The sequence below is a fragment of the Muscardinus avellanarius genome (genome assembly GCF_963383645.1).
Source record: "Muscardinus avellanarius genome assembly, chromosome: 1".
NCBI lineage: Eukaryota > Metazoa > Chordata > Mammalia > Rodentia > Gliridae > Muscardinus > Muscardinus avellanarius.
The window spans coordinates 101,938,258-101,965,171 of NC_137786.1; the positions used below are offsets into that span (position 1 = coordinate 101,938,258).

The 26,914-nt window shown below is 45.2% G+C and overlaps 1 protein-coding gene across 2 annotated transcripts in view; it reads left to right on the plus strand.

The window, feature by feature from the left end:
- Window positions 1–10,786: 10,786 nt before the first annotated feature.
- The window catches only part of CYSTM1 (cysteine rich transmembrane module containing 1), a gene marked incomplete at both ends in the record, with an annotated part of 53,749 nt that continues 37,621 nt past the window's right edge, over window positions 10,787–26,914 (plus strand). For both annotated transcript variants that reach the window (XM_080713594.1, XM_080713595.1), the window contains one exon: window positions 10,787–10,967. In XM_080713594.1, coding sequence (XP_080569720.1) covers window positions 10,787–10,967 — 181 coding nt within the window. The remainder of the gene's footprint in view (window positions 10,968–26,914) is intronic.

Consider the following 26,914-nt stretch of genomic DNA (forward strand, 5'->3'; position numbering starts at 1 on the left):
TTCGAAGCCAGCCGCGCGTGCTGGCTTAGGAGACCCTGTTTCTAAATAAAAAAATATAAAATAGGTCTGGGAGTATAGCCCAGAGGTAGAAGGGCTTCCAGGAACCCCAGTACCACCAAAAAAAAAAAAAAAGAAGAAGAAGAAGAAAAAATAATAAAGGATACAAAATAGGGCAGGGGGTGTAGCTCAGAGGTCGAATAGCCCTGGGTTCCATCCCCAGACCCACAAGAAAAAAATAAATAAATAAAAAATAGGGCTGGGGGTATAGCTCAGAGGCAGAATGTCTCTGGGTTCCATCCCCAGCATCACAAAAATAAAAAATAATAAAAAATATTGACCCATTAAGCTGGGCATAGTGGCACACACTTGTAATCCCAGTACTTGGGAAACTGAGACAGAAGAATTACATGTTCTAAGTCAGCCTCAACAATTTAGTGAGGCTCTTAGCAACCTAGTGAGACCCTGTTCTAGACAAAAAATAAAAAGGCTGGGGGTGTAGCTCAGTGGTAGAATGTCCCTGAGTTTAATCCCAAGAGAGGGGAAGAACTTCTGCACTCTTAGCTAGGGAAATGGCTTCATTGGTACTGTGATAATATTGTTCTTTCTGTGTAGGAATACTCTGATTTTTCTTGGGGAGGGGTTGCAAATTTTAAAAACACTCATTATCAGTACTGCAAATTATGCTTTTTCCAAACTGATGTTCATGAAGCCTGTGACTTTATTTATTTATTTATTTATTTATTGGAACTGGGAATTGAACCCAGAGGCAGTCTACCTCTGAGCTATAGCCCAGCCCTATTTTATATTCTTTCCTTTGAAACAGGGTCTAAGTTGTGGAGGGCCTCACTACAAACTGAGGCTGGTGTCAAACCTGTGATCCTCAGTGTCAGCCTCCCAAGTACTGGGATTACAGGCATGTGCCACCGTGCCTGGCCACGCCTGTGCCTTTAAAGCCCTACGAAAACCAGAGAAAGGGGAGGGCAAGCTGCCCTGGGGTCACATGATCTCTTAGGGTGGTGCACATGGTACACATGAGTGGTACTTGCTGGAATGAAGTGAGACCCACTGTTGACCATTAGGAGCTGCCCGCAGTGCTGACTGAGCTGCGCTCCCTCTGAGGGTCAGAGGACAAGCTTTCATGGTGGAGCAAAGCTGGCTGCTTGGGATTCGTCAGGAACCGGAGTGCTTAAATTGCCAGTGCATTAAGCTGTGGGGCCTTTTTCTAAGCTGTCAAGATTTCAACCTTCCCACAAAACCCAATCTAATGCTCTGGGAGGAGGCAGGCAGGACTTGTGTGTCAGGAGCTGTGCTGGTAGGGGACTTGGCCTGGGAAGCGCCTTGTCAGGCTTGTTGGGAGGGACAGCCGGCCTGTCTTTTTCTAGTATGTCCTCTCAACTTGGTAGGGGGTAGAGTTCCTTCTCTCTCTCTCTTCTCTCCGTGTGTCTGTCTGTCTGTCTGTCTGTCTGTCTCTCTCTTTCTCTCTCTCCCCCCCTCCCCCCCTCTCCCCCTCTCCAGGCCTAACCTCTCCTTTCATTTCCCCAACTCACTTTCTATGTTAATAGCTTTTCACCCTTCCCTTCTTTTCACTGCTGGCCTCTCTTTTGATCCTTTCTCTTGCTGAGCTTCACTGTCTCTCCATTCTCACTTTGAGAGCTGACTCTTTGAAGTTCCTGAGTTACAGTGCTGTCCTTTATGTCCCAGTAACAGGGAGAATTCACAGGCCCCCGGTTTTTTTCAGAGGAGGAGTCTTCACTTCTCGTTGACTTTCAGGAAGTAGTGTTGGGGTGCTGATCAGAGTCCCCCAGATGGGGGCTAGCAGTGTGGGAAGGGGCTGTGCATTTGCCAGCAACGCCAGGAGCTGTCATCAGACTAGACTGAGGTCCACCTTGGAGACTCCTTACCCACCCAAAGGCAGAAGGGGTTGTATCCAGACAGTCCCCTGGTTTTTGCAGAGGGCCTGTGTGATGGATAGAGTCTGAAGAAGGAGCCCTCTATGAGCTTGGCCGAGAACCTGAGGGACTGTTGTGCGTGATACCTGATCCTGTCTTGGAGCCAGGTTTTCCAGATAGCAATCAGAACAAATTGTGTCTTAGTGTTTTAGATGGTTATTGGAAGTATCTAGAAAAATGGCTTTACTTCTCAGTAAGTTAAGAAATGGATTAGTTTCTCCTAAGAGCTACGTGGCTCACTTTATCCAAAGATGATCACAGGGGATTTAAGTTTTATTGTTAAATATGACATGTAGCCGGGTGTGGTGGCGCACGCGTGTAATCCCCGCGCTTGGGAGGCAGAGACAGGAGGATGGCGCAGGTTCGAAGCCAGCCGTGCGCGCTGGCTTAGGAGACCCTGTTTCCAAATAGAAAATATAAAAATAGGTCTGGGAGTGTAGCCTGGAGGTAGAAGGGCTTCCAGGAACCCCAGTACCACCAAAAAAAAAAAAAAAAAGACATGTACTTAAAGTATATATAATACAAATGTACAGTTTAATCAGTAATTGTATTCATTAACTATGATCTATTTAGGTCTAAGAATAGAACTTTATTTTAAACCCTAAATGGTAGCCAGGCATGGTACTCCCAGCACTTGGGAGGCTGAGACAGGAGGATTACAGGTTTGAGGAAGGCTCAGCAACATGGCAAGATTCTTAGCAACCTAGTGAGACACTGTTTCAAAAGAGAAAAGAAGAATGGAGGTAAGAATGCTGCTGGGTTCAATCTCTAGTACCACCAAACAAAACAAACCCAAATGGGGTAGTTGAATGCTGTGTCACAAATTGCTTTTTCCCCCCACATTATTGGTGCTTTTTTTTCAATATTGGGGATTGAACCCAAGGGCATTCTACCTCAGAGCTACACGCCCAATCCTACTTTCTATCCTTTATTTTGAAACAGGTCTCACTGAGTTGCGAAGGGCCTAAGAAGCTGAGGCTGGCCACGAACCTGTTATCCTGTCTCAGCTCCCAAATGCTAGGATTGCAAGTGTACGCCACCATGCCCCATCCGCGCTGTACTTTTTCTTATCAGCATACTTTACCTCATTCCTGGGGCAGCCAGAGGTACTATGTGAGGATAGCCTAGGGCCTTGTAAAATTCTGGCAAACAAAGACTGTGAACAAGGTATAGGTGGCTACTAATATTTGGAAGGTAGATATCAGAATCAGATAGTGAGGGAGTAACAATGCAGGTTGTCTTCCTCCATTCTGCTCCTCCCAAAAGAAGCAACTTAGGAAATGGTAATGCACAACAAAATGTGTTAGAAGTGGCGAGCAAGTCAGAAATTGAAAGATCTTGCTCATGATGTGCCAAGGATCAGAGTTCTCCTGGTGTTGTGCTGCTGCCAGAGCACCACTGCCATCTTTAAAAGTAAGTCCCAGCTAATGTGCTGGTGCTCGCCTGGAATCCCAGTACTTGGGAGGCTGAGACGGGAGGATGGCAGGCTAGGACGCTGCCCCCGCGGGGTGGATGAGGCCTGCAGTTCTGAATGCCCCTTCTGTTGGCTTTACAGTTTGGATTTGAGAGCACTATTTCTTTCCTCTGCCAACTGCACATTCATGGTGTGGCATGACTGGGACAGGGGAGCCCTTCAGGCCTCTCCCGTACCTCAGTCTCAGTAATGCTGCGTCGTTCTTTGAGATACCCACCCTCTGGACCTCGCAAAGTGAGTGTTTTTCTGGTCTACGTAGTCAAACCACCATTAATATACCCTTGAAGTTTGGAGAACTTCCAGTGTTTTCTATCTGATGCAATAATAGAATAACAGAAAGGCCCAGAGAGTTCTTTCTTATGCCCAGCCCTGGGCTTGACATGTAGCAGGTACTTTATATTGTTGAATAAATGAATAAGTTTGCCAGTGGTATCCTACAAATATAAAGTTACACGAATCCTTTTAAAAGGGATAAGAATAACTAGAAAAGGCTGGGCGTGATGGCGCATACTTGTAATCCCAGCATTTGGGAGGCTGAGACGGGAGGATCGTGGTTCGAGGACAGCCTCAGCTACTACTTAGTGAGGTCCTTTACAACTCAGTGAGATCCTGTTTCAAAATAAAGAATAAAAAATAGGGCTGGGGTGTAGCTCGGAGGTAGAAGGCTCCTGAGTTCCATCCCTAGTACCACACACACACAAAAGAATAACTAGAAAAGGGCAGGGCAACCACCTCGTGCTTACCAAGGCTACGCTGACCTTTAGCCTCGTTTCGTGCAGTATGGTCAGTCACAAGGAACCTGTTTCATTGCTCAAAAGTGCTCTGCTCTCTCCCTGAGACTTCCCACAGCCTGTTGCCTGAAAGAGGCGTGGAGGTTGGCGTAATCGAGTTTCTATTTATGCATAGCCCTCAGTGTGGTGGTCACTTCCGCTGAGAAGTCTCTGACTTCCCGGACCAGTTACTTACTTGTCTCCTTTGTGCTTAGCTTGGTTTTGTAATGGCTGGTGTTACTCTTTTTCAGTAGTCTGATGACAGTCTCTTGCTTACCATTGCCTCAGTAGTGCTTGGGCTACTAGTGCTGGGTTAGCCAGCGTTCCCGAGAGTTTTCATGGGTTGAATAAATGAGTGTGTAAATGGCATAAACTACCATGTCAATGCTAACATTGAATGGAATTTGTAAAGCAGGGATGAATGCTACGGTAGCACAAAACCAGTAATTCTAAAGCTTTTTTAGCCCAATGAACCATACCCAAAATTATGAGTGTGAGATTCAAGAAAATTGAGGAACATAGAATATAAACAATATATTTACAAAAGCCTTGTAAGAAGGCCAGCGAAAAGAGGTGGAAGTTTTTAGGATGAGAATTGCTCTCATTTTAAACTTTAAAGATAATTTTATAAGTTACTGAGAAAGATACAGAAGGATAAAAGGATAAGCATGACTTTAGGCTTTGATAATGAGAGCCCAAGGCAGGGAAGTCTACATAAAATGAAAATAATTTTTTTTTAATTCTACATCTTGTACCCAACCATGTGGCTTCTCAGTTTGAAGGAGAAAGGACATTTAAAGACCTTAGATAATTAAAGTGTCTTATGAAAATATAGGAGTACTACACAAATTATAGCAAAAGGCAGTAAAGAGCAGAGGTAGAATGCCCCTGCATTCAGTCCCCAACCCCCACCCCCAGATTATATAGCCTAGTGATTTAGCCATTTTAATTTGTGTAAATATATTCTGTGATGTTTGCACAACTGTGAAATCCCCTAATGACACATTTCTCAGAACCTATCCCTGTATAACAGGCACCTCTCATAAGGTAAATCCTGCTAAAGTCAAATATATATAATTTTTTCTAGAAAATTTGATTTAGCTTTTATTATAGGTCTATGGCATATTATTGTGAATTATATTTTGTGTGTAAAGGTAGAAATCAAGATTCATTCCCACACACATACATACAAGGATATTTATTTGTTTATTTATTTTTTATACAAGGATATTTAGTTAATCCAAACTATTTATGGAAAGTCTTTTCCTTTCTGAATTTCGTGGTGTCTTTCTATTGAATTAGGTGCTTGTACCATGTGGGTTTGGTATAAGGCTCTTTATTCTGTTACACTGATCTGTTTATCAGTATTTATTTTAAGGAAAGTTGGGATCATACTGACTATATAGCTTTTAAATTTTCTTACACATTATTATGCTGCTCTTCAAAAGCATAAATTAAAAGTGAGGCCTAGGGGTGTAGCTCCATGGTAGAATACTTAGCTAACATGCACAGTGCCCTGGGTCAAACCTCTGTACAATGAGTATGTACATGTACCATATGTATTTAGCATCTTTCTGTTTTGAACATTTTGGTTGCTTTTTCTTTCCCTCTTTTGGTCTTCTATGTTGGAGGCTTTCCTTCAGTGTCTCGTAATCTTTGGCCATTCATTTATGTATGAGGCAATAAAAAGTCAATTAGAAGTTCTGTGTGCATGGGCTTTACTGTGGGTAATTGAATGAGTCATTTCTTTGGCATCCCCCCAGGTATTGGTATCTGTAATATTTTTCCCCCATTGAAACTGTTCAGTGTTTCAGGAGGAAAATTCTCCACTATGCCACCTGCAGAGTCAGTGTCAGTCTGGCTACCAGTCATGTTGTAATTCCATATTTTTCAAAGTTGTTATTTTTTATTTCCTGGATTTCTACTTTGATGCAGTCTTTTATAAAATCTCTGTGGACCCCTGTCGCAGAGAACAGCTTCTGCCCTTCTTATTGTATGGTTGAATGAGTGCTATTCCAGTGACTGCGATGGAACGGTGGGTAGCAGTGTTCAGTACAGTCTGTTAATTTTTCCCCCCGATACTGGGGATGAAATCCAGGGGCATTCTACCTCTGAGCTACACTCCCAGCCCTATTTTTTGTTTTTTTTTTTTTGTGGTACTGGGGTGGGACCAAGAGCCTTCTAACTTTGGGCTATATTCCCAGACCTATTTTATATTTTGATTTTGAAAACAGGGTCTCACTAAGTATCTGAGGCTGGTGTTGAACCTGTGTGATTCTCCTTTCTCCCTGTCTCAGCCTCCCAAGTGCGGGGATTACAAGCATGTGCCACCACACCTGACTTGGACTTACCTTTTACCTAACCAAATTTATGAGGAAAAGTGGCATGTTACCAAGTTCAGTATCATACCTTAATTTTTTTTTTTTTTTTGCAATACTGGGGGTGGAATTCAGGGGCATTCTAGCTCCAAGCTACACCTCAGCCCTGTTTTTATTCTTTATTTTGAAAAAGGGTTTCACTGGGTTGCAAGGGCCTCATGAAGTAGCTGAGGCTGCCCATGAACTGTGATCCTCCTGCCTCGGCCTCCCAAATGCTAGTATTACAAGCGTGCACTACCACGCCCCGCTCTTTTAATATGCTTTTATTGATGCATTATAGTCTCATATCATCGGTTTACTTCTTTACCAGCTTGGGAACAATTGATTCTCACCGGTTGAAGTCCTGCTTTTCACATGTCAGCATTAAGATCTTTGATTAGCTCAGATGCTCTTTCTGTGACTTTGCTGTTCTCTTCCTGGAACTGTATTCCTCCAGGTTGAGCGTCTGTTTTGGGAACACAGGCAGGGAGTATATTTGTGGGAAGGAATAATGGTGGCTTTGTGGTTTATGTTTTTTGTAAGAGCCTCTGAATAGCAGATGACATTTTTCCCCCCTACATGTTATGTGATTCCTCAGATACAGGGAGAAAGGTACATACCATAAACATGATTGAGGGGCCCGGGGACAAACACACGAATCTAGAAGGGAGTTTTGAGGGCTCTGGGGAGAGAACGGAACAGAAAAGAGGAGTAAGTGCAAACAGATGGGACAAGGAAAGTCAGGGAACATGGTCTCAGTCCTGTGCTCTTTTTTCCTCCTCATTGCTCATTGTTCTTAGAAAAACAGCGTCTCCAGAAAAATACAGGTCCCTCTGCCTAGAGTGAGACATCACCACAACACAGTCTTGTTGGACTCATCAAGTTAAACTACAGTTTTAACGAAATTAGGTCACGTACGCTGGATTTTAGGACAGAGTAGTTTTGATGGCTGTGTTCTACTTCTGTGGTTTAAAAATAAATAATGGAATGGCCATATGGAGGCTCATGAGACCGATTTCTGTGTTAACTGGAGCCCGCAAGGCTTTTCACAACCTTCCTGGTAGGAGAGAAGAAACAATGCAGAAAAGGCCAGCATTCACCTATGCCCAGATGCAGGTGATGGTTTTGTGTTAGTCACTTGGCCCTCTGCATTAGAGGGAGGGGAAAAGATTTCCTAGGCCAAGGGTGTGATACTGCGTTCATATAGACCAGAGAGCAGAGAAGTGGGAGACTTGAGCGCCCCCCCCCGCCCAGTTTTTTTCAGAGGTCCTAGAAAAGTAAGTCTCAAAAATGGGACCTGAATGCAGCTGTCAAAATAGAAACCCTTGCCCGGCGTGGTGGCGCACGCTTGTAATCCCAGCACTTGGGAGGTGGAGACAGGAGGATTGCGCTGGGTCTGAGCCAGCCTCACTGGCTTAAGAGACCCTGTTTCCAAATAAAAAGTATAAAAAATAGATCTGGGAGTATAGCCCGGAGGTAGAAGGGCTTCCAGGAACCCCAGTACCACCAAAAAAAGAAGAAGAAGAAAAAAAAATTAGAAACCCTCAAGGTATCCTGATTCCAGATGATAAACTTTGACTTTATAATCCCCTCCTTCAAGGGATTCTGCCCACCCCATCTTCTCCTGCCACGTTCAGCCCCTACTCTAGCAACCAGTTTGCCACCTTTTCTAAAGCTTGTTCTCCCTTTGTCTTTTCAGTTGCCCAAGGGAAGGGCCCAAGCCCCACCGACGCCTGTTCCCCACTACTTAGCCCAGTGTCAGGCACTGAGTCAGCGCTGCATAAGTGTATGTTTGCTTCAGTACTGCAAGGGCTCATTAGCTTACCACTGGTTCTCAGGACTGTAAACTCTCTAGAGGTCGTTTGGGTTAGGCTAGGCTTCAGTCTTTGATTTATGAGCTGTTACAAAGTCATCTGGAATCCATTTCTTTACTTCTTTCTGCTCTGCCCCTCTGAAGCGCCCACATCATCTCTCAAGGCTGACAGCTGCAGAGTGGTGCGCAGCGGTTCTGTAGGCCACGTCGTATCTGGGCATTGTGTGTGCCTGTGTCAAGGGCAGGAGGAGGTAGGTGGGAGTGTGAGGAGAGCTTTAGATGTCAGACTGGACCCAGAGCCCAGGGGACGCCCTCTGCCATTGCTGTAGTCCTGGATCCTCTGGATCAATTACGATGAAAAAGAGGAGGTAGCAACATGGCTTGTCTAGAGCAGATTGGGCTCTCCCCGAAGCTGGGGTGGGATGCGCGTTCCTTGAACCATGTGAACTACAGGAAGAATGGATGGATACTTAACTCAATAAATGGATATTGGACAGCAACCAGCAAAGCCTATTCTTACTTTAATCCAGATTTTCTGGAAGCCTTGCTTTATGACTACTGTTTTTGTTGTTGTTGTTGTTGTTGTTGTTGTTTGTGGTACTAGGGATGGAATCCAGGGACATTCTACCTCTGAGCTACATCCCTAGACCTGGTTTTTATTCTTTACTTTGAAACAGAGTCTCACTGTGTTGCAAAGGGCCTCACTAAGTAGCTGAGGCTGTGAACTGCGATCCTTCTGTCCCAGCCTTCGAAATGCTGGGATTACAAGTGTGTGCCACCATGCCTGGCATGACTGCTGTTCTTCATATAGTCATTTAAAAACTTATTGATTGCATGTTTTGAAAATTATAGTGAAATGAACAGATTGTATGAGACTTACCATTGAAGACAGAAGATACTGAAGTAGGTAAAAAGTAAACTGGGCATGGTGACACACCTGTAATCCCAGTACTCGGGAGGCTGAGACAGGAGGATCGCAGGTTCAAAACCAGCCTCAACAACTTAGATTCTCAGCAACCTAGTGAGACCCTGCTTCAAAAAAACAAAAAATAAAAAGGGCTGAGAGTATATCTTGGAGGTAAAATGCCCCCTGGGTAATTCTCAACACACACACACACACACACACACACACACACACACACACTCACACTGTAGGAGATGGTTAACAGTACAGTGCAACGATATGGCAGACGTCATGTTGTCTAAGTGAGTCATACGTAGAATGTTTGCTTTGTGTGGCCCAGTAATGGTTTGTTTGCTTTTAATCTGGAATTCATTGTGCCAGGCACTGTGGAGGTTACAGAGGTGATGGAAACGAGATGTTGGCCCTCAAAACTTTTAGGTCTAATCAAGAGAACGGTTAACAGGCCTGGGACTGGGAGGATGGACATTTAGAAGCACAAGTGGGGGTCTTGGTGCGCCCCGCAGAGTCCTGGGAGCCTGGATCATCAGAGAAGATGCTCAGCGTTCTCAGAGGCAGCTCCGTCCAGCTGCTCAGAGCAGTGGGTCTGGGGAGAGCTGCCAGATCAGCCAGTGCCGGGCAGCGGCGGTGCTTACACCATGGTTGTGCTTCGAAGCGCTGCTTGTTAGAAGACCCCGCCGTGGCCTGCCCTGCTGACTGGGGGATCTCCAGTAGTAGGTCAGTTTCCACCGATCTGATTCACGGCTAGGGCTGGTAGACTTTCTGCCACCTTAAAGCAATCCAGTCACATTATGGAAATTTCGGGGGAATTTGAAAAACAAAGTATCTTGTCATTCATTCAACCTATTTATTTAGAGGCCTGCTGTACAGGTGCTGTGCAAGAGTCTAGGAACAGGATGGTGATCCAAAACTGACTTGTCAGCTGGGCTGGTAGCGCACGCTTGTAATCCCAGCATTGGGGAAGCTGAGACCAGAGGATCGTGGTTTGCAGACAGCCTCAGCTACTTAGTGAGGCCCTCTGCAACTCAGTGAGACCTGGTTTCAAAATAAAGAATAAAAATTAGGGCAGAGGGTGTAGCTCGGAGGTAGAATGCCCCTGGGTTCCATCCCCAGTACTGAAAAAAAAAAAAAAAAAAAAAAAAAAAAAAAAAAAAGAATAAAAATATAGGGCAGGGGGTGTAGCTCAGAGGTTGAATGCCCCTGAGTTCCATCCCCAGATCCGGGTTGTGGGGGGGAACTGACTTGTCTCTACTGTCATAGCCTCCTGATAGGGGAGACAGACAAAAGGCAAATAAGCACATACAGAAGATAATTGTCAGCTGCAGAGGTGATGAGCAGGAAGTAAAATGAGCAAATGAGGGATACACACATCTCAGACACCTTTAAAACATTTTGCAAATGATCCATGGGTTGGGTTTTTATTAATATTCCTAATAATTTTCATGGTTTAAATGCAAATAATTTTTGTTCTTTTTTTTTAGGTGTACTTTGCAGGTCTCTGATGAATCAAGAGAATCCTCCACCATATCCGGGCCCAGGCCCGACGGCCCCCTACCCACCTTATCCACCACAGCCAATGGGGCCTCCGGGGGGGCCTTACCCACCTCCTCAGGGGTACCCCTACCAAGCATATCCACAGTATGGCTGGCAGGGCGGGCCTCAAGAGCCTCCTAAGACCACAGGTGGGTGACTGTGAACATGTGGTGTACCTGTATGCAGTCTCACATCACCAAAGAAAATGTTTGCATGTTTTCTTTGGTGGAGAAGAAGTTCTGGCCTTTGTGGCTCATGCTTGATGTTTGGTGGTGATGGCTGAGAGTGGCTTCTCACACAAGAGGCCCAAATCAGTGCTCCTATCCCTCCTGCATGACTTTTGTCCCCTCTGGGGCTGATGACTTCCTGGCCAACATGTTCTCAGAAGGCTACTTGCTAGGGCACTGGTGGTAAAAAATACCAGTTGTGTTTTTGCTGTGGCAGGCAGTTTTGTTTTTCAGGTTTAGCCTTTCAGAGCTATTTTATCTGTCAACTTATTGACCTTCAAGTCATCCACTTGCCTTGCTATTTGGGTTGGTTTTCTTTACTAAGTATTTTCATAATCTGTTTAACCAGCGAGTTGAGTTTTCAGCTACCTTCTGAGTCCTTCTGGTTCATTCTTGTGTGCTTAGAACAGTGCTGCTCAAGTTCAGTTTTCAAAAAAATGGCAGTCCATGAGCCAGAGAATGATTATTGGACTACAAGAAGTACAGAAAGTGAGAGTACACAGTTTGAGATTCCTGTGACATTTTAGCACCTTATCTTGCCTTTTACAAAATGTATCAGGCAGTGAAGAATTAAAAACAAAAACATAAGCCGGGTGTGGTGGAGCATGCTTGTAATCCCCGCGCTTGGGAGGCGGAGACAGGAGGATCACTTCGAAGTTAGCCGTGCTGGCTTAAGAGACCCTGTTTCCAAATAAAAAAATATAAAAAATAGGTCTGGGAGTGTAGCCCAGAGGTAGAAGGGCTTCCAGGAACCCCAGTACCACAAAACAAACAAATAAAAAAAACATCTTAGCCAGGCATGGTGGTGCATGCCTGTAATCCCAGTACTTGGGAGGTTGCGATAGGAGATTGCAGATTTCAAAACAAAAATAAAATAGAACTGGGATGTAGCTCAGAAGTAGAATGCTCCTGAGTTCAATCTTCAATACTACAAGAAAAACAAACGAATAAACAAAAACCATCTTGAGAAGCACTGTGCTAGATTTCTTGGTGACAATTCTGTAACCGTTTGGCTTGCAGAATAGCGCTCTCACAGCCCTGGCAGCAGTTTCAAATCGCTAACTCTTACTGCTTATGTGCCAGGTGGTCTTCTGAGAGCTTTATGTACATTAACATTTAATCCTTGCAACAATCCTACAAGCTTATTTCCCTTTTATGTAAAGTGAAGTAATTGAGGTGCAGAGTAATAATTTTCCCAAAGTCACCCAGCTACAAGCAGCACATCCCGGGTTAGAATCCTGATAGTTTGGCATAAAAAAAATCTGTACCTATAATTTATTGCTGTACTTGAAGTCCTGTCCTGCCTTTTCTGAGCTGATTCACCTTCATCTGAATTTAGGGCCTATGTGTCCTTTGAGAGGTTTTCCTATATTTTAATCCCTTGCTAATCAAAAATAGTAACAATTGTTGGTTTATTTTACTCTAAGATTTGAGGACTCTTTAAGGAAAATGTGTAATAGGAATATTATATTCCCCATGGAAAAGATATACACTGTTAGATCAGAGGCTCCATTGAGATTGAGTAGAGCATTTGAATACCTTGTAAAAATTTGGCATATCTGTAAGAAAGACTTTCCCAGGTCAGGATTCTGTTTGGTTGCCACAGTTCTTTTTTTTTTGTTTGTGTTGTTGTTGTTGTTGTTGTTGTTGTTGTTGTTTGCGGATCTGGGGATGGAACCCAGGAGCATTTGACCTCTGAGGTATATACCCCTTGCCCTAATATTTTATTCTTTTTTTTTTCTTCTTTCTTTTTTTCTTTTTGGTGGTACTAGAGGTGGAACCCAGGGGCTTTCTGCATCTGGGCTATACTCCCAGACCTATATTTTATTTGGAAACAGGGTCTCACTAAGTTGCTGAGAGTCTCACTAAGTATCTGAGGCTGGTTTTGAACCTGTGCAGTCCTCCTGTCTCAGCCTCCCAAGTGTGGGGATTACAAGCGTGCGCCACCACGCCCAGCTTTTTTTTTTTTTTTTTTTTGGTGGTGGTATTGGGGTTCCTGGAAGCCCTTCTTCCTCCGGGCTACACTCCCAGACCTATTTTATATTTTTATTTGGAAACAGGGTCTCCTAAGCCAGCGCGCGCGGCTGGCTTCGAACCTGCACGATCCTCCTGTCTCTGCCTCCCAAGCGCGGGGATTACAAGTGTGCGCCACCACACCCAGCGACACTCGGCTTTTTTATTTTTTATTTTGAAACAGGGTCTCACTATGTTGCAGAGGGCCTCACTAAGTAGCTGAGGCTGGCCATGAACTGCGATCCTCTCGTCTCAGCCTCCCAAATGCTAGGATTACAAGCGTGCGCCACACGGCCGGCTTGCTTGCCACAGTTTTTATAGTGCATTCTTGGAAGATGACTGAAGTGGAACGAGTGGGGTCAGTAGCTGGCATTCAGGTTTGTGACCACAGAGAGAGACTGGTTGTTTATCGCAGCTTCTAGGTTTCCTGGTTCCACAAGGTAACCTTGTGATGAATAAAAGCAGACAGAAAAGACCACGGACTGTGTGTGAATTTGTGTGGGATTTAAGAACAGGCAAAAGGAATACGTTGCTTGAGAACAGAATAGTAGTTGCTTCCTGCTGTGGAGTGGGGAAGAAGAGTTTAGTGCAGGGCTAGTTATTGATTAGGGTGGGCAGAAAGGAACCTTCTAGAATGTTAGAAATGTTTTATCACTTAATCTAGATGTAAACACTTCAAGGTACACATTTAGGGTTTTTGCACTTCACTGTGTTATACATTAATGAAAAAGCCCAGCATTTGGCTCCTCCAGCACACACAGCCAGTGCCTGCCTGGTGTTAGGCTTCCCCTATAGCCCTCAGGGTCTTTCTGTTCATTTCCAGGCCAGTTTTATTTATGCTCATTCTCTAATGTGCTTTCGATGAGTTTGGAACTTTATTGAGCTTATCTAGTCTAAGTCTTTCCCAAGTTTGGTGGAGTGTATGTAGAAGACACTCACAGATTGATTTTCTTTTTTTTTTACCTTTGGTATTAAGTATTGATATCAGCCTTTTGGAGGAAAAATAATTTTTTTATTCTTTCTTAGGATTCAAAAGCTTTTTTTGTGTGTGTGGCACTGGGGATGGAATCCAGGGACATTCTACCTCTGAGCTACACACCCTATTTTTTCTTTTTTTTTTTTTTTTTCTTTTTGGTGGTACTGGGGTTCCTGGAAACCCTTCTACCTCCAGGCTACACTCCCAGACCTATTTTATGGTTTTTTTTATTTGGAAACAGGGTCTCTTAAGCCAGCGCAGCTGGCTTCGAACCTGTGCGATCCTCCTGTCTCCGCCTCCCAAGCGCAGGGATTACAAGCGTGCGCCACCACGCCCGGCTTTTATTCTTTATTTTGAAACCAGGTCTCACTGAGTTGCAGAGGGCCTCACTAAGTAGCTGAGGCTGTCCTTGAACTGCGATCCTCCCGTCTCAGCCTCCTTATTGCTGGGATTACAAGTGTGTGCCACCACACCCAGCTTCAAAGGCTTATTTTAGTGTTAACAATCATATTTGATTTTACAAATGCATTTGAAAACTACCTAACACCCTTTTCTGTGGATGCTTTCAGGATTTCTTCCTTTGTCATTAGTTTGTAAATTACCATCTGAATCCATTTTGCACTGAAACATTAGCAGGTGATGCCAGGTGCTCAAGTTCTTCTCTCATCTGGGCTCCCCGGGGGACCCTTTGAGGGTCCTGGCTACTAAGGGATGAACCTGTAGGGACCCAGTTCATTCCTCGCTCTTGGTATTGGTTCTGGAATCAGTATTGTGTTTGGCTGTGTATCTGAGTTCTTTGGAAATTAAGTTCTTTCTCTCTAGCTGGGATGATTTTAGGTTTATCTACTATTATAGATTGTGTCTCTATTGAAAGTTCAAGTGTGTAGTCCATTCTGTTAATGGCTGCATAGGTGGAAATGGTTCTTTTTCAAAGGAGGGATTAACCCTTTCAGCCTTTCTTTTCTTTTCTTTTTTTTTTTTTAATGGTACTGGTGATGGAAGCCAGGGGTATTATACCTCTGAGCTATATCCCCAGCCCAATTTTATTTTATATTTTGAAATAGGGTCTCACCAAGTTTTGAAGGCCTCACTAAGTTTCTGAGGCTGGCCATGAACCTCTGATCCTCCTGTCTCAGCCTCTTGAGTACTGGGGTGCACCACCACTCCTAGCTCTTCAGCCACTTTTTATTGATGTCTGGTAATTAGCACAGGCTTAGAAAACTGTGATGCATGGGTGAATTAGTGGGGTAGATGGCTAATCTAAGCAGAATCTTCTTTGGTTATCTTTTAAGATGCAGATTTCAAGTTTTAGAAATTTTAGTTTAAAACCCTTTCATTTGTCCCAGGAAACCAGCCTTTTGGAAACCATGTGATTGGAGCAGCCGGTGCTTGTGGGAATAAGGGTTCTTGAAGTACACACCTGCAAATTATGTCAAGGATCCCTTGGATGGTTTTTAGTGATAATGATAACTAGTAGTTCTTGAGCACAGTGCTTGGTCTTAGCCTCATGCAGTAGTCACTCAACCCTGGAGCGTGGGCCTCATGGTTATAGAAGTGGAACCTGAAGGTCAGAGAATTGAGGCTCAGCCATCTCTTCTTTAATATATCACCCCACCTCAGAGGCTTAAAGTAACCATGTTTTATATTTTTCATGATTTTCTGAGTTGGGGTAGTTTTTCTGCCTCATGATTTTTTTTTTTTTTTTTTTTTTTTTTTTTTTTTGTGGGTTTGGGAGTGGAATCCAGGGGCATTCGACCTCCGAGCTACACCCTCTGCCCTAATTTTTATTCTTTATTTTGAAACCGGGTCTCACTGAGTTGCAGAGGGCCTCACTAAGTAGCTGAGGCTGTCCACGAACCGCTATCCTCCAGGTCTCAGCCTCCCGAATGCTGGGATTACAAGCGTGCGCCACCACGCCCGGCTCGCCTCATGATTTCTTGGGGGGTCACTTGTGTGACTTAACTCAGCTGTCAGCCTGGCTGGGGCAGGGATGTCCCAGATGGCCTCATTCATGATGAGTATGTTGGTTCGCCTTTATGGGGACTCTACCCAGTCTCTCTTCATTGGGTAGACTAGTCTAAGTTGCTTATTTGTTTGTTTATTAAGGAGAAATTTGGGGTGGTTTGTGACATACCAATAGATAACCAAAACACAAATAAAATTTTTACTGGTGGCAAAAGGCCTTAAATTCTGGTTGGCAACAAAGAATAATGTGTGTGTGTGTCGGGGGGGTACTGGGGTTCCTGGAAGCCCTTCTACCTCCGGGCTATTCTCCCCAGACCTATTTTATATTTTTATTTGGAAACAGGGTCTCTTAAGCCAGTGCGGCTGGCTTCGAACCTGCGCCATCCTCCTGTCTCTGCCTCCCAAGCGCGGGGATTACAAGCGTGCACCATCACGCCCAGCACAAAGAATAATTTTTATTTTTTATTTTTGAAACAGGGTCTCACTAAGTTATGGAGGGCCTCACTAAGTAGCTGAGGCTAGCAACAACCTGTGATCCTCCTGTCTTAGCCTCCCAAGTACTGGGATTATAAGCCTGAGTCACTATGCCCGTTGAGGCTCTATAATTTGGTGGTACTAGGGGTAGAACCCAGAGGCTTTCTACCTCTGTAGGGCAGGGGGTGTAGCTCGGAGGTCGAATGCCCCTGGGTTCCACTCCCAAACCCACAAAAAAAAAAAAAAAAAAAAAAAAGAAATCATGAGGCAGAAAAACTACCCCAACTCAGAAAATCATGAAAAATATAAAACATGGTTACTTTAAGCCTCTGAGGCTATACTCCCAGACCTTTTTTAAAAATATTTTATTTGGAAACAGGGTCTCACTAAGTTGCTGAGAGCCTCACTAAGTAGCTGAGGCTGGCTTTGAACCTGCGCGATCCTCCTGTCTCAGCCTCCCAAGCGCAGGGATTACAAGCGTGTGCCACCACGCTCGGCTAGAGGCTCTATAATTTGAATAGTGCTTGGCAGGACAGATTGATGCTTCTCTTCATCTACTGATGATGGCATCTACTGGGGTGTGCACACAGATGATAATGGCCCTTGTTCTGGGTTATTCCCTTTCTGTTCTTCAGTAAGATTTGTGATCCTTCCTGTGGGCTTTGTATCATGTCCTAAGGGGTGCTTTGGGGCTGCCTTACACCTGCAGTGCAGGGAGAAGAGCCTCAGAAGGGAGGGAGGGACGGGAGCAGGATGGCACAGTGACTGCTGGGAGGTCTTGGTGGTTCCATGTCAGAATGCTCTTTTCCTTTTCCTTTGTGTGTGGTGCTGGGGATTGAACCCAGGGGTATTCTTCCTCTGAACTACCCACTCAGCCTGGTTCCTTTTTTTATTTTGAAACAAGGTCTCACTTAGTTGCTGAGGCTGGCCTCTAATTTACAATCCTCATGTCTCATCCCCATAAGTACGAGATTACAAGCCTGTGCCACTGGGGCACAGCTCCTGTGCATGTCCCTAACCAGTCTTGGGCCTCTTCACTCTTACTGGTTTGACTTTCTTATTTCTCATGAAGCTTTGATTTAGATCAGCCATATTCTGTCAACTGTCTAAGTTTTAGTAGAACCCTACATTTCTGATTTATTTTAACAAGAAATTATTTCTCCTTAAAGAGAAAAAAAAGTTTTGTACTAGTACTAACATCTCAGCCAAGATGGTTGAACCACCTGTGGGCTGTGACCCCCCATAGCAGCCTCTCAGCTGCTGTCTGGAGCTGTCTCAGGATAGTTGAGCCCCATTTGTGTTGTAGTACAAGAGTGGAAGCTGCCATGCAGCCTAAAAGAATCAAAACAAGCTGGGTGTGATGGAGCACACACACCTGTGATTCCAGTTCTTGGGAGGCTGAAAGAGGAGGATCTCAGGTTCGAGGACAGGCTCAGCAACCTAGCAAGACCCTATTTCAGAACAAAAAAATGAAAGGGTTGGGGGTGTAGTAGAATGCCCTGAATCCAGTACCCAGTACCATACACACGCACACTCAGACAGACAGACAGATGGACTCTCACTCACTCACTTACTCACTCACAAAAACTCATTTAACTTTTTTTTTTTTCTACTGGGGATGGAACCCAGGCGCATTCTACCTCTGAGATACACCCCCAGCCCTATTTTTTATTCTTTATTTTGAAACAGGGTCTCACTGAGTTGCAAAGGGCCTCACTAAGTAGTAGGTAAGGCTATCTGCGAATCATGATCCTCCTGTTTCAGCCTCTCAAATGCTGGGATTACAAGTGAGTGCCACCATGCCCAGCTCTCATTTAACTTTTAATTTCAGAACACTTTCAGACTTACAGAAATTATACAAATGATTCTGCATACTTTTCAGCCAGATTTCCCCCAAACGTTACATAACACAATATAGTGCTCTCGCAGGCTTTCCCTCCCTAGCTCAGAGGGCTCAGAATGTCGCTTCTCTCCCACTCTCCAGGGAGCAGCCTCAGTACTGTCTGGCCTAGATTCTAGGAAAGGGAAGTGGACTTTGCTCCTTGCTGGGAGTGTCTGAGTGGAGTGAGTTTGGAAAATGGCATATGGGATGGGAGATCTTTGGGAACACTGCTGGTGTTGATGGGTGAACTTCTGTTCAGTGAACCGCTTTAAGTAACAGAAGTGCTTCTAGATTTTTATGAATATGCCATAGTAACAGGACTATTAAAAGTGAAAAATTAAACCCTATAATATATCATCTTAGAAAACAGGCAATCTGTCTTTAAGGAAAGTTTTGTGAATTGGTGAAAAGATCATGAAAGAAGAGGGATTTTAATTCTATCACCAAATTAAAATGATTCCCACTCACATACCTCAGATCATCAGAAGTGGAAAGTCCTCCGATGAGACCATCCAGGTGACTCACCCTTCTAACCTCATAAGAGATGTTGCTAGTCAGTTACAGCCCATTCTGCTAGGCATGAAAGTGGCTTCAGAACCCTGCCCAAGCAGTGGGTTTGAATTGCTAGGTCATATGAGTCTATTCACCATTCTTTACTAAGCTAACCTCCTCTTTAGTGCTATTCTGAAGCCTAGAGATTTTAAGTGGCTTGCCAGGGCCAGTGAGCTTTGACTAGGGTGGGAGGTGCAGCACTCCAAGCTGAGTGCATGTCCTCATGTTGCCCTGCTGCTGTGATTCTGTAGAGGTTCTCAAATACCCACTGAAGTGTGTTCAGTAAATGTGTTAGATGAATGGAAGTATTAACATTTCAAAAGGTACCTGTGGACTCATTAGGTGTCTGGTCCTCTCATCACTTGCCCTGTAGATCCTCCCTTGCTGTTTAATTCTTGTGAGTCCAGAGGTGGGTTTTATGCATCTTCTTCTGGGGCAGGGACTGTGTTATCTGGCAACACGTTGATTAAAATAAGTTCTACTCTAGCACAGTCCTTTGGGATGTCCCTATAGATCCTAAAGTCCATTTGACCTTTGAACAAGGTTTCTAAGTTAGTAACTGCCTGGACCCTACTAAGATTTTTGTAATTAGAGGAAGTGGAAAGGGAGTGCATCATCTGAGGGGCCCTTCTCGCTGTCAGCCCTTGGCCAACAGGCAAGACATTGCAAGAGCGCGCGCGCGCTCCCCCCAACCCCCTTTCAGGTCTGGGGATGGAACCCAGGGAGATTTGACTTCTGAGCTGCACCCCCTGCCCTTTTTTATTCTTTATTTTGAAACAGGGTCTCACTGAGTTGCAGAGGGCCTCACTAAGTAGCTGAGGCTGCCAGCGATCCTCAGGTCTCAGCCTCCTGAATGCGGGGATTACAAGTGTGCGCCACCACGCCCGGCTGCAAGAGGTCTCTTTTATCACATAAGTCAGAGGCTGCAGGAGTTGATAGAATGTCATATTTGCCTTCTGCGTGGTATTCTTGGTGTCTTACACTGCTCCCATCAGTTCAGAAACGAAGGAAATTTAATGGCTTTGCCTAATTGACCTGAGGTGTGGAATTACAGACTGGTTTGTTGGAACCTTTTATACTTTCTTCCATCAGAAACTCCCATCAGGCGTTTGCATTGCCCCAGGAAGCCTTTCCAGCAGAGACAAGTCCATTCCTCTTTTCTTTGCCAGGTGTCAGATGACAGAATGTCCCTGCAAGGTCACTGCTTAGTGCCATCAAAAGCCATATTGGCTTAGGGATCTAGGTAAGAGTTTCTCTAGTTCTCTGGACTTCTGTTTTTGTTTCTGTAAAATCGGAATTATAAAGTCATGGTAAAGAATAAGAAAATAATACACCTTACAGTTTATGACACTTCAGTGGACAGTGGGAAAATCTAGTGCTCCCATAAACTCTCAAGTTTTTGCTTGTGGATGGATGGGGGCAGGGAGGAATGAGAAGCTCTCAGGAAAAGGAGGGGGAGCCAGTTGCTGAAAGTCATTCCTGACCTTCCCTGAGAGTCTCCACCAGCCTGAGGCAAAGAGGACGCCTCTGAATCCTCTGTAATTATAGCCATGTAACTGGAAGCCCTCCTTCTTGTGTCCCCTCGTGTGTATTTCCTACCCAGACCCCCTAATAGCTCCTCACTTCACTTGAGGAAAGGCCAGCGTCCTTGCAGTGACCAGCAAAGCCTCAGGTGAGCAGATTGCTGCTGCCTCTGACTCCTGCCCCCTGGCCATCTGCTGGCTGTGCCACCTCCTCAGCTGTCCGGGCGCACACCAGGCCCACTCCAACTCCAGGGCCTGTGCATTTGCCATTCCTGCCCCTCAGACCTCTGCTCACCTTCTGGCCTCACTTTTGGTTCCGCTCAGCCAGAGTGGCCTTCCAACCACTTCTCCCTCCCTGCCCCCTGTCTATACCCCCCAACTGGCCCTGGATCCCTGTGCTTCTGCCTCTTTCCCCACTCAACGTACTGTTCGCTTACACATTGGTGGTCTTTCTCTTATTATCAGAATATAAGCTCCTTTAAAGTAGGGGCTTTAATACGTTCACAACTGAATTCCAAGTATTTGTCATACGTCCAGGTGTCCCTCGCACCCATCATCCTGGGCTGCACCGGGTGTCTTGTGTGGCCCTTCTCTTCCAGGCCTTCCCCGGGTTCCTTTTTCTCCTCATCGCGTCTGTACAGAACCAGCTGAGCTACAACCGTGTGTCAGGCCTGGTGCTGTGTATTCTATTTACTCAGCATGGCTATTAAGGCCCTCATAGGTGGATCCTAAAGAAGGTAATTTGCCCAAGGTCAGAGGTAGCAACTGGCGGAGCAGGCCTTCTGATACCAGTGTCGGCTCGAGAGCGGCTTCTCTGTGCTGCCGTGCCGCAGTGGCTTCTCCTTCAGCAAAGGCTGCCAGCTCCTTCGTGCTCTGCGTCACTCCTTCCCACTTCACATCTGGCCGAGGGCCACCCTTGGTGGGTGTCGTGCCTCTTTAGAGCTTCTTCCTTCTTGGCTTCCTGGCTCATCCTGTTGTCTGCCTTCTGAATGGCAAGAGTCGGCCATTGTGCAAAATACTGTTTAGCCGATCCTCACTTTATCTCTGTCAATCCATTTAACCTTCCTCTTTCTGTTCATCCCTCCCTCCCTCCCTCTCGCAGTACTGGGCATGGAATCCAGGGGCATTCTACCTCTGAGCTATACCCCCAGCCCTATTTTTTATTCTTTATTTTGAAACAGGGTTTCACTGAATTGCAAAGGGCCTCACTAAGTAGCCGAGGCTGTCCACAAACCACAGTTCTCCTGTCTCAGACTCCCAAATGCTGGGGTTACAAGCCTGCACTACCACACCTGGCTCATTCACATCTCTTGACACCTATTCTAGGACATTCATTTGAATCTTCTAATGCTCAAGTGGCATTTTTGTAGAATCCTTAGGAAAATTTGCTTTTAGAGCTCATGTGGGCCTGGGCCAGCATCTCTAAGGCGCTGGGCCCATCAGAGGTGCAAGAAACTTATGGCTTCTGACTGACAAGTTAGTCTAGAAGAAGGGAGACACAGAAGTCTGGGGGCACAAAGACCATCTTCTCTGGCCCTTCAGCTAGGGGGGAAAAAAACCCAGGCTGCCTCTGAGGTCCTCTTAGAGTGCATGGCTCTTAAAAAGGACTCCAACATCAGCTAGATCTTGGTCATCTCATGGCCCCCTCCCCCAAGAAAGAGTGGGGGCAGGAGATTTGCTGCTCTGTGCTCTGGAGGGAAACCATCGCTCCCTCCTTTCTGCAGCATTCTGTTGGCCTCCGTGTAGTCTGGAGGCTTCGCTGCTGAGTTGGGCTTCTGTGTGACAGGCCAGGGGAAGTCTCCAACCTAAGAGCATAAGTGTTTCTTCTGCCCTCCTTAGTGAGTTAGTATTATTCTCAGAATAAGCACTGGACTGTGTGATGCCCCGTGTAGTCTGGCCCTGCTCCTGAGTTTGGTTTCAGTTTCTCAGCCTCACGAAGCGTCCTCCCTCACATGGCTTTGCTAGAGGCATCTGCCTCTGAGCTGCACCCCAGCCCTCTTTTTTATTTTGAAATGGGGCCTCACTAAGTTACTGAGGCTGTCCTCAAACCTGTGACCCTCCTTTTTCAGCCTCCCAAATACTGAGATTACAGTGTGAGGCTGGCTTGAGTTGGGAAATTCTTTACCTCTCTCTTAGCTCAGTCCAGGTAACCCAACCCTGTGAATTCTTTGTATCTCAGCTCAGTGACGCTGAGTGGTGCCCCCACCTCCCAACCTGGATCAGGTTTCTGTCCTTCAGGGTGCTTCTAGGGATTGAACCCAAGGGTATTCTACCTCCAGGCTACACTCCTAGCCCTTTTTATTTTTTGCTTTGAAACAAGATCTCACTAGGTTTCTTTATGATTCTGAGGCTATCCTCGAACCTGTGAACCTCTTGTCTCAGTCTCCCAAATGCTGGAATTACAGGTGTACATATCATGCCCAGCTCACAGTGTTTTTGTTTTTTTTTTTTTTTTTTTTTTTTTTTTTTGGTAGTACTGATGATTAAACTACTCCCAGCCCTTTTTTTTTTTTTTTTTTTTAAGCAGAGCCTCACTAAGTTGTGGAAGGCCTCACAAAGTTGCTGAGGCTGGCTGAGAACCTGTAATCCTCCTTCCCCAGCCTCCAAAGTACTGAGATTACAGGTGTACATCACTATGCCCAGCTCACAGTGCCATATCTTGATTTGTAATTTATAGCCGTGACTCTACTTAAAGAATTCAGTGTTTTCCACTGTCTAGAAGCTCCAAGACAGGAGACCTTGCCTAATTTGAATGACCACTAGATTTCCTGGTATCTGTTGAGTGATTAAAGATGAAGAATAGATGAGAGATAATGTAGGAGAGAGGACATAGTAAGGCTGGAATAAGCTGTGTGTGTGCGTGTGTGTGTGTGTGTGTGTGTGTGTGTGTGTGTGTGTGTGTGTGTGTGTGGTACTGGGGATTGAACCCAGGGGCATTTGACCTCTTAGCTACACTCTCAGCCCTATTTTTTTATTCTTTATTTTGAAACAGGGTCTCACTGAGTTGCAAAGGGCCTCACTAAGTAGCTGAGGCTATCTGCGAGCTGTGATCCTCCGTCTCAGCTTCCCCCCAAATGCTGGGATTACGCCTTCACCCCAGGCCTGGAATAAGCATTTTTCAAGTAGTTAAACTCTGGGCTTGATTTTGCAGAAAAGGCTATGCTACTTTTCTGCCCTCGCCTTACTCAGTTTTTGGTCTGTGATCTGAGCAGAATATTCATGGCAGAGCCAGGACTGGGGTGTTGTGGCAGTACTGGCAGTCATGGCTGTCTGCATAATCAGAACTGAACAGTGTTGTTTGGGGTCATTCTCACCTCTGTTGAGTTCTAGATTTCTTTCTCTGGCCCATAAATAATGATATTCAGAGAATCTTTTAAGAATTTCCCCTCCCAGTTCCAGTACCTCATCAGTTCATGTCACTTTCCTGTTACTTCCTAGGCACTTCTTGCTTGCATACATGTCATTTGCGTCAGGCTGCCCCTGTGGTGGAGGTTGTGTGGCGTGGTGTGTTGTGGTCCCCTCTTTTTTTATTTATTTATTTATTTATTTATTTTTTATTGGTGCATTATATTCATACAACTTATTGGGGTAAAAAACTTGTGTGTATAAACATGTACTCATCGCTGATTTAACCCCTACCCAAATACCACCCCATTCCCTCCCCGTCCCTCCCTTGTGGTCCCCTCTTGACATAGCCACTCTGTCACCCTCAGCACTATTGACATCTGGGCCAGAAATAATTTTGCTGTGAGAGTTGACCTGTCTATTGTAGGAGGTTAGTGGCATCGCTGGCCTCCCATCACTATGTGCCAACAAACAAAATGTCTCCAGGCGTTACCAGATGTCCTCTTGGGGACAACATCACCCTCTTTTGAGAACCACTGCCATAGAGTCTGAAAAATTAAAAATGTAAGTGGGTCATTGCTTTGCACCCATTGAAGGTAAAGGCCTTCCCAGTTCGTTTTATTAGCAGCTGAAAAATATATGACTTTTTCTGGTGGCCTGCCCAGGGAGGTGGTTTTAGGAATTTGGATTCAAAAGAACCTCCCTTCTGACTAGACAGGCTTTGTTCCTGAGCCCCTCTGCAGTCAGCCAACAGTCTGGATGCTGGATAGCAATTCCTGTATTAAAACTATCAGAACAGAGAGTTTCAGGCCAGTGGTTCAAGTCCCTTGATATTAAATATTAGGCACTTATTGTATTCAATAATTAATAAATACTATCTAAATAATAGAACTAATGTTTGCCTAGTAGTTACTATGTGACCACATTTATATATTAGCTCATTTAGTCCTCAGAACAACCCCAACCCTCTAAGGTAGATCTTGTTATCTCTGTCATATATATTAAGAAACAGAGGCCAGGCTCGGTGGCACACACCTATAATCCTAATACTAGGGAGGTAAGAGACAGGAACACAGGTTCAAAGCCAGTCTCAGCAACTTAGTGAGACCCTCCTCAACTTAGCATGACCCTGTGTCCAAATAAAAGATAAAAAAGGACTAGGGGTGTATCTCAGAGGTAGGTAGAATGCCCATGGGTTCAGTCCCCAGTACCAAAAAAATCAAAAGATTAATAAAAAGAGCTGGGGTAGCTTGGAGGCACAATGCCACTGGGTTCAATCCCCAGAACCAAAAACATGAAAGAAAGAAAGAAAGAAAGAAAGAAAGAAAGAAAGAAAGAAAGAAAGAAAGAAAGAAGCTGAAGCACAGAAAGGCTGACCTGCTCACGAGCACACAGCTAGGGAGTGATAGAGTGAGATCTAGGGCTCGCAGTCTGACTCCAGAGCCTGTGATGCTCAACAGTGACTGTTCGTGAACACCTGCCACAGTCCCCGGTACTGGGCCGACAGCTTGAAAGACGGGGCTTACGGTTTTTCCAATAGACCTTCAGGGTAAGTAGAATTATCCCAAAATTTAAAGATGTGGTATCGGGGATCAGAGAAGCTATAATGTCTTGCCCATGGTCCCCCAGGTTTCTGATCTGGAGCCTGATATACTTCCGTGTATCATATGGCCTCCCATGTAAAATTTTTATAACTTTGTCTTTTTCTCTGGAAGCACTACTTGTTCAACAAACACCAGTTAAATGTCTTCTGAAATTAGTGTCAGTAACTAAACATTACCATTTCTTATCTGCTCTCACTCAGGTGCTTTGTCTTTTCTTTTGTATTTTATCTATTTAATCTACACAGCAGTCTTGGTGGTATTCCATTGTAGAGATGAAGTGACTGAGATTCAGAGAGATGAAATCACTTTCCTAAGGTCTATTGAAATAGTACCTAACGGAGCTTTGACTGGAACCCAAGTCTGTCTGGTTTCAGATTGCATTCTTAACTATTATGCTCTTGCATTCTATTAGGGAATGTCTTTAAGTACTTTAAAATGAACACACATTGCCAGCAGTGGTAAAGAAGGAGGACTCTGTGGGTAAGATGCGTTATCTCCGGTGGCACCAATTGCAGCTCTGACAAAAGCAGCCGAGAAGGGCCTGTAGTGACTGTGCGGGGCTCCCACTCACTGGCTCTTATTCCACAGACAGTGACCCCAGGTCTTGACCTGCTCTTGATTTCCAGAGAGGCCAGCACTCCAGTGATGGCCTCCCCAATGACCGCTCTGTCCCATAGACCCAGGTGTCATGAGAAGAGTGTGGTCATGAGGACGCTAGGGGACTGTAGGCTGCTCGGGATGGCCTCACTTCTTCCAACCTCCCGGGGATAGAGGTGCACTCTACTGTGGTCATGTCCTTTACACAGAACACTCTGTCTTGCCTTCAAGTGCCTTGGCGTGCTCAGCACTCAGAGGTAGTGGAATATGAAGAGACAACTGCTCTTGTCAGGCCCCACTTCCTTAGTTGGCTGGTGCACTGGCGGGAGCAGGCTGGGCTGGCCAGACCTGGCTGCCCTGGGGAAGCAGGTGTTTTGAAGTGCTGCCTCTAGGCCAGTTTGCTCATTGTTTTTCTTACCCCCAGGGTGTATCCTGGTTTTTCTGCTCTACACTACTTTACCCAGTCTTGAAGATAAGACACCCCTTCACTTCTCCTGCAGCATTCTTTTTCTTTTTTTCTTTTTTTTTTAGGGGGAGTACTGGGGATTGAAGCCAGGGGCCTTCTATCTCTGAGCTGTACCCCAAGCCATATTTTTTATTCTGTATTTTGAAACAGGGTCTCACTAAATTGCGGAGGGTCTCACTAAGTAGCTGAGGCTGGCCGCGAACCTGTGATCCTCCTGTCTCAGCCTCCCAAGTACTGGGATTACAAGTGTGCATTATCACACCTGGCTCTTGCATAGTTTGCTTTAGTTAGGTTGATATAGACAGCACGTGGGTTTGGTGGGCAAGAAAAAGGAGGCTGCTCTGGGTAAAGGGCAGGTAAGGAAATGGATAGTGCAGCTGGGGTAGTGTAGGACAGTCAGAAGGGCTGCAGCTAGGCAGGCACTGTGGGGACCTGCAGAGTGCTGGAGGGGACACCCAGGGTGACGGATCTT